The sequence below is a fragment of the Engraulis encrasicolus genome, chromosome 6 (assembly GCF_034702125.1).
Source record: "Engraulis encrasicolus isolate BLACKSEA-1 chromosome 6, IST_EnEncr_1.0, whole genome shotgun sequence".
NCBI lineage: Eukaryota > Metazoa > Chordata > Actinopteri > Clupeiformes > Engraulidae > Engraulis > Engraulis encrasicolus.
Window position 1 is genome coordinate 38,283,369 of NC_085862.1, and position 7,927 is coordinate 38,291,295.

The 7,927-nt window shown below is 42.8% G+C and overlaps 1 protein-coding gene across 5 annotated transcripts in view; it reads right to left on the reverse strand.

The window, feature by feature from the left end:
• herc2 (HECT and RLD domain containing E3 ubiquitin protein ligase 2) overlaps window positions 1-7,085 on the reverse strand; it is a 124,218-nt gene extending 117,133 nt beyond the window's left edge. For 4 of the 5 annotated variants that reach the window (XM_063201519.1, XM_063201517.1, XM_063201516.1 and 1 more), the window contains exons 1-3: window positions 7,007-7,085; window positions 5,433-5,542; window positions 337-430 (exon numbers count right to left, since the gene is read on the reverse strand). In XM_063201519.1, coding sequence (XP_063057589.1) covers window positions 337-430; window positions 5,433-5,504 — 166 coding nt within the window. In that variant the 5' untranslated portion in view covers window positions 5,505-5,542; window positions 7,007-7,085. Of the gene's footprint in view, window positions 1-336; window positions 431-3,154; window positions 3,804-5,432; window positions 5,543-7,006 lie in introns of those variants that run through there. The other variant, XM_063201518.1, reaches the window with a different exon arrangement.
• Between the last annotated feature and the right edge of the window lie 842 nt (window positions 7,086-7,927).

Here is a 7,927-nt window from a genome sequence, read left to right on the forward strand (position 1 = left end):
TTTGCTCTGAAGCGATTGTAGGAAGCAGGAAGTTTGCACCCAGTTATGGATTGAAATTATTGGACACCTCTCACCCAATCGCTGGCAGTTACTCAACAACAACATAGCGCAGACCAATGGCTCTGGTGCAGATGTGTACGTCATTGTCAGGAGCGTCCTCCCCCTTTTGCCCCCACGTGGGGGGCGTATTCAATTATTGGCTGTTTTCTGGGGGGGGCGTTGCGATCAAAATTCTACTGCTCCAGGCACTCCACAGAGAAGCACGGCCAGACTACAGTAGTGGAGCCAATCCTTTGGCGGAAGTACGTAGGATGGCTCGCGAGGCTAGGATCTTACCTGGGTGAGCAGACTCTTCACCGTCGAAGACGATCTCCTCATCCTTCACCATCTCGTTCCACATCTCTGTAAGGCCCTCTGGGGAGAAGGCACGCTGGAACACACACGACAGACACACAAACACACGCGCACACACATGCGTGCACACACATGCGTGCACACACACGCGTGCACACACACGCGTGCACACACACACACACACACACACACACACACACACACACACGTCAGTGAGCCCCTCTCTCCCTCACAAGCTATACACAGAGCTACATCGTGCATGCTAGGAAGAAAAAAAGGACATGGCATTGGGCACAGAATATCACAAGGCCTTTGAAAACGCCATGGGGAGAACAAGCAGCCATGTGCTTGACAGTTAAAGCCTCTGGAGTCCAATGGCTGCTTTCAGCCCATTTAGACACAAGATCATCACACAGCGGATCTACTGCCATCTCACAACTATGCTATACTACACTTGCAGACATAATCAAGAACAGCATTTCTTGCTGAACTAGCAGTGCCGTGGTGCATAACAATGATTTCTCACATCCATCCTCTTGATGCAAATCTAATCCCTAAGTAGCCCATTACTGTTCTTGTACAGATGCAGTGAGAACACTCTGTGTGTGTGAGGGAAATAAAAACTGATTATTACAATCCAGCATTTTACAACCCGGTGTGATTTAGGGACTTACAACTGCGAGTACAGCCTGGGCCAAGGAGAGCAGCCCAGAGTGCTTATGCGATTACGTGTTTTGCTTTGTTTTGTTTTGTTTTGGGGCAACTGTGACCTGGTGATTAGGGAGGTGGGCTTAAGATCAGAGGGTTGCATCAAAGAAAGTGGATGTAACCAAGAAGCGTCATTTTGTTTCCTTTCCGGTATCCACTTTATGTCGGGTGAACGCCCCTTTAGGAGACCTTCGGTTAGGAGACCTTCGGAGTCCTGAGGTTGAGAATCAATGAAGTCCCCTTAGCGCTGTAGATGGCGGTAGCGCACGTCTTGCGCAAACACCTCAAAAAGAGAAGAAGAAGTAGGGGACAACGCCCCCTTAGGAGACCCAACTTGAGCACACGCTTTTGCATTGAGTGGCCGTGGTTTGCGATATCTTTGTTTGATTCAGTATTTTTGGTTGCATGTTCGAATCCCACCCTTACCAGCTCTCCCTACATCTCTATCCATGGCTGAAGTGATCTTGAGCAAGGCACCTAACCCCACATTGCTCCAGGGACTGTAACAAATATAATCTGTAAATGACTGAGTGCTTTGGATTAAAGCGTCATCTTAGTGTAATGTAATGTAATGTAATGGGGGCTAGTGGTGAGAGACTCATGGGTCACTCTGGATTCAAATCAGACACCATGCCGAGATGTAATCAGACTACATTGATCGGTCATCGGCCACAGTTTAGACATCCACCACTAGCAAGCAGGGATGGCGAAAATTGAAAAAACTCTTAACCGGCTACTGAGACTCATTAACCGGTGGTTAACTGGTTAACCGGTAATCTTAAATTATACAACGTTCGCGGTTTTTTTTTCACATAAGCCTTTTTTTTGCTGTGCAGACAGGACCTGCCATGTCCAGCCACTGTTGCCAGATGGAAAATGCTGAATTATCGTACTAAAACCTCAAAATTATCGTTTTTTGGGGGGGGTTTTGGGAGGAAATTATCATTATAATTATTATTATTACAACCGGTTAACCGGTGGCAGAAAATTTTAACCGGTTAAAGTTGATCCGGTCGACTACCGGATACCGGTTACCGGTTAACATCCCTACTAGCAAGTGGACGGAGTGAAGAGAAAGCTCTTATCTCACACAAGCAGGCCAATCTGCAAATTAGATGATTCAGCAGAACGCTACAGTTAGGAAAATGAAATGTTTTCACGATTTCTTAAACTGTTAACAACTGATTGTGTCAGGGCCAGGGCAGATGAATCGAATTGCTCGGCTCACACGGGATCTTATGAGAATGAAGTTAGGTTTCATTCCTGGCACTATGAGATACACAGTACAAGACTGGGAAAGTGCTGTGAGCTGAAATTTTATAGCACCAAGTTATCAGCTCATCACAGCAGCCCACCGAGTATTTTGATGGCAAACGGCGCCTCAAACTTGAGTTGCTTTGTCACGCTATTTGTGGAAATAGTATGCAAGAGAATATCCTCTTTTCATATGACCTTTAAACAAAGACGCTATACATTACAGTAAGCAAGAGCCAAGTTAAACACAGAACTTGCCATCTGTTTTAAGATTCAGTAGAGCCTTTAAGACCTACAATCATTCTGATCACACGCATCACTCATGTCTTTAGCCTTGGTTGTGGACGCAAGGTTTATCTCTGATACCATTGATATCACAACCTCCAACATAATCAGTAGTACATACAAGCACTGATAACGGACAAGCAACCATATCCCCTCATATTTCATCCTACTGATCATGTGATGTTGAGGGCGTTGCGCCACCCCTCAGTGCCCCCCCTCAATACTTCAGTACTCTCTATACTGTGAAATGCATATGTACTTTTATATATTATATATTATACCGTTACTATATCTTTAATTTTGTGGGCATCTGTGGGTTGCTTCCAAACATAATCTGACTGTATTTATATAGTGACAATAAAAGCACTCTACTCTACTCTCTAAAACTAGCTACTACCCAAAGATAAGATAGATTACCCAAAAAAAACACAGCATCTTCAATCACAAAAGCTTTAAACTGAGGCTCACAATGAAGGCAACACCACTCTCCAGACAAAGATGCACACTTTTCCATTAAGACTCATGAAGCTTTGGGTGAAATAAGATCACTTACTTCCAACGGGGTCACACTATCCAATGCCTTAACTCATTGCAGGAGATCACAAACCAGCACATCCTTCCACAATAATCTTCACAACTTGCCCAGCTTGGAGAGAATCTCACTTTCAATGAGACCAACTCAACAAATGAGTTATTCTAAACAGCGGTGATGCACTAAGCACTACTGCTCTCATGAACTAAGCGCTGCTGGCAACCTGTACTGCAGCTAGTGACTTTCCAAGATTTGAGTGTTGAATGTCAGTAACGTTACAGGCTACACTTGAAACCCCGTGTTGGTACACTGAGGGGTGGCGCGACGGCCGCATCTGGATGCCTCCTAAATATGGAAACAAACATATGATGGGAGTCTGTGTGGGTAATCAGGTCAAATGTCTAACTAAAACTGCACGCGCATACATATAGAGACAGGCGTGATATTTAGCGTAGCTGTACAGAGTAGGCCTATGGGCTTAACACGCACTCCCTGAGGTGGAGCATACCTTTACTAACAGCCTGACCTGCCACTAGGTAATAATAGCATGGGCATTCAGCTCAATGAACAAGCAATCAGTCAAAACAACTCTCCTCTGCAGAAGATATCCACTTTCTTCCTTATAATGTACAGCAATTATCTTAACCATGTCATAATGAGCGCTTTCACATTTCCACAATAATCGGGTTATTGGAATAGACAGGCTATTGGAGTAAACTGTTTATTGACGTTTACATGCAGTCTGTCGGTTGCATGTGTTCCACTCAAGTGTGTGACACAAAAACATTCTATAATGTCAATAACCTGATAATAACCCAATTATGCTGTATACATGTCTTCAGAAATCAGTTTATTAGCCAAAAACCTACCTGTGCAAATCGGATTTCTCATAAACCGATAACTGCAATAAACTGATTATCATAAACTGTTTATTCCGTGAATATGAGCACTGAATAAATCGGTTACTCCAAAAACCTGATCATAAACGGTTTATTGAAGTGCATATAAACGGGCTCAATGAAACATGCCAGATAGTGTTTTTTATGGCACAGTGTTGAGGGTCATTCTATTACCAATGACTTAAGGGGTCTCCGGTAGGACATATATTTGGACATAGCTTGCACAATATGTTCCAAATGTTTACAAACAAAGTTATCCATCATTATTTTACAGTAACTTACATCATGAATCGTCAAGATGACTTTTTAAATAGTGGTGCTTCTCTTCAATCACACTTCTCAAAAGTCTCCCTATTCTTTTTTTTTTTTATTAAAGGAAGACAAAAGTATGTGCTTGTCCTGAAGTAATTTCGTCCTCCGCAGAGGGCAGCTTGACTACTTGTCAGCTGCCTGTCAACATGTCTGAATAGAACGACGTTTGTTTAGCTGCATTTCCAATGGTGACCGTCTGGCCCGCCAATAAAGAATACTGTGTGTTTTCAACTACCATAGCAACCAGCTTCTGTTCGAGAATGTCTAGCACACTGTGAGGGGCATCCAACATAATGTATTGAAATTTGTATCAGGATTTTCTCTGCATAGAGAAGAGCTATTCTGACAGCAAAGGACCAAAACAAGTTTTCAGTCAAAGTTCTCTGAAGAGCTGACCATTTTAATCCCACCATAGCAAGAAACCAAACCAAAGGACAGTATGTGTAAAACTAAGCACCTGGGTCAGTGACGTTTCAGCAGTAGCACACGTCAGGGAGGCGCAACGACAGCCACTGACACAATTTTGTGGCATTGTCTGTTTGTTTGTTTTTAGTGGACTATCTAAGAAGCATATTCATTGCAGCATATCAACCATCCAACCAACCTGACGTCTGAGCCCAAAGAAACGTCTTTGACCCGCCCACAGACCTACTGAGTCTACATTTTGAGTGGAGGTACTGCAAAACAAAGCTCAGGTACCGGCATATTTCTTCAGTTTCAGAGAAAAGTGTCTGCCAGGGTTTCACATTTCCAAAGGCACACAATATAACGCATGCAAGGACAGAACAATGTCATTGTCTGATTACCGCATTAAATAGCAAAAATACCAGCTCATGGCTACCGTATAATATACACTCTGCAGTGCTTGGCATGAGATTACATACCAAACTTTATTCACAACGTTTCGGTCTTGGATCACCATCATCAGGATGTTGTGAATAAAGTTAAAGCGTAGTGGTCAGTCAGTGTGTGGGAGTTAAAAAAAAAAAAAATCTAAACAGGCTACCTATGGGTCATCTCAAACACGCCTGCCAGCTGAGGTGTGCAAAAAAAAAAACAGTGGCATGTACCAAACTTAAAGGTCTTACCTGCAAGTCTATCTTCAGCCATTTGTCGTGGAATCGCACCTGAGCATCCAAGGAAAAAGATGGAGATGGCATCTTTCCTCCTTCTCTCCTGGCTGCTACTGCAGCCTCTCCTGTACACAAAACAAAACCGTTAAACAACCAGTTCCCATACGCATCATGCCAACAGCACAAGATCCACATCAGTACACAAGCTCAGACCACAACTTCATTGCCATTGCACTGGCACACACAGGCCCAGCGGCAGCGATTGCTTCAAATTCAGTTTGGTAGCAACAACATTATCTGATTGTGAAGAATCACCAGGCAGACACCTCTCTTGCCAGCTAACTGCTGCAGGCAGGCCTGTATGCAATTTGGACAAAGTAATGTTCTACAGTTCAGTAGATAATATAATAATAATATATTTTAAAATGTTGCCTTTACTTTGTCAAAGCAAAAATATTGTGTACACCTCAAGCACAAAACATTTAACCCAAAACCAAAAAATAAAATAATGGCATAGGAAACTGAAATTGCACCAAGTCGACATTATCCAACAGTCAATGGGCAAATAATATGTCACTATACAAATTACTACTGCTTGGCCCTGGAAATCAGAAGCATATTCTTCTATTCCCCATGATCATGACACTCACTGTGTGTGTGCACAACACATGTATTCCACCATCAACACAGTTTATCAAGTAACAATAACATTAATCTCAAACGCATCTGATCAATCCCATGAATTGTATATACTTGATTAAAAATACGAGAGATGATGACATCATGGCCATTGGAGACTACTGTGACAGCACCTCTTCTGCCTCAGCAGAGAGCTACCAGTATGTGCTGCTACGAAACACTCGCATAGAGCGTAGGCATTTGACAGGGTCATGATTTCTGTATCACGATAAGTTGCATTAAAATACACATCTGATTGGGCCATGCTTTTCAGCTAAATCCATTCGCTTGCTACATGACAAGAAACAGCAATAATGTAAACCTTCCATCCTGGAATGATGCTCCTAGCTGTGCTGCCATGAGAGGCAGGCACAAATCTGCTCTTGCTGCCCCAGATTTGCTGTCGCAAATTAGAAATACCTGTGCTACTTTCGCAAACAATGACCCGTTAATAACGTAGGCCAATAATAATTAGCCAAACTCTTTGCATCTTGTTCAACCAGGGAAGGGCTGTCATTTTAAATTATTTAACCATCCTAGCAAAGCATCGCTAGCCTACATGTACATCCCAGGTGCCATGAATATTCAAGGTCTTTCGTGCGATTACTCGTTACAGAGTATAACTTGCATAACATCTTCACAACGCAGATCTGCAGGTGATCAGACCACAATAGCTGACAAGGTCGACTGTGTTGTTTCTTCTACAAGGCTTTGACGAGCTCCAACTACTGCTATGATTGCTAAGTTACATTAGATAGCTATTCAACTGGCTACCTAGCTGAGCTAACCAGCTGTGGGATAAGGACAAAATCGGGAACTGGCGCATTTGCTTTGTTTACACCGACTACCATGGATCATTGCAAACTAATGTATACATGCTAGTCCTGCCATCCAAAATAAGATCAATTTACCTCTTCTTCGGCTGAATATAGTCCCGTATCTTCGGTCCCCTTACAAGAAGTGCTGCATTTTAACGTCAGCCATATTGTGTACTATGATTGACATTCGAAGTAGCCATACAAGTCAGGCATAGAAACAGATGACGTCGTGTTATCAGTGTTTATGGGAAAGAGCTACCCAATCAAAGGCCGTGAATAGGCGGGGCTCCACCTATCAATCATATTTTCCCCCAATGGATTGTACTCGAGGGACCCTGCAAAGGGTGTGATCAATGGGTGTGATCATGTAAAATATGTTGTATCCTCTGTACCCCATCAATGTGCAGAAGATGCTTATACTGTAGGCTACTAGAGTCCAAGCAAACCAGAAACTACTGTAGACTGGATTGATGCACTTTAGAGCATTGCCATTAACACAGGTGATCTTCCAATTATACAGCTTGGTTGCTGATTTAGGCAGACTGTAAATGGCTACTGAAGATTCTTATTCAGGTCACTCAGGTCAAGGTGATTCAAGCCAAGATGTGTGCCAAGCTTGTGTGCTCTGTGATGTCTTCTTCTTCACTGTTCTTTTCTCAACTTTGCTCTATTGATTCGAAATGCCAATGCAATAGTGTTACCTTATCAATTGTATTGATAAAATTATAATTGCATGTACTGCATGTGTCAAATTGCATGTATCATCTACTGCATGCAGAGTCCTTATACCCAATGTTGTCCTCAAGCATTTATCATGGAACTGTACTTGAGCATCCAGGGAAAGGTATAGAGAGCATATCTTCCCCCAAGCCTGATCTTGCCAGACATCGGAGCTCCTATAGAAAGAGTGCCTACCGACCCTCACTTCTACCCCAGCTGCGAATCCAACATATTTTATACACAAGCAGAACAGTTAAAAGTTAAACTACTGGAGGAATTAAGTGTAGCTTAATT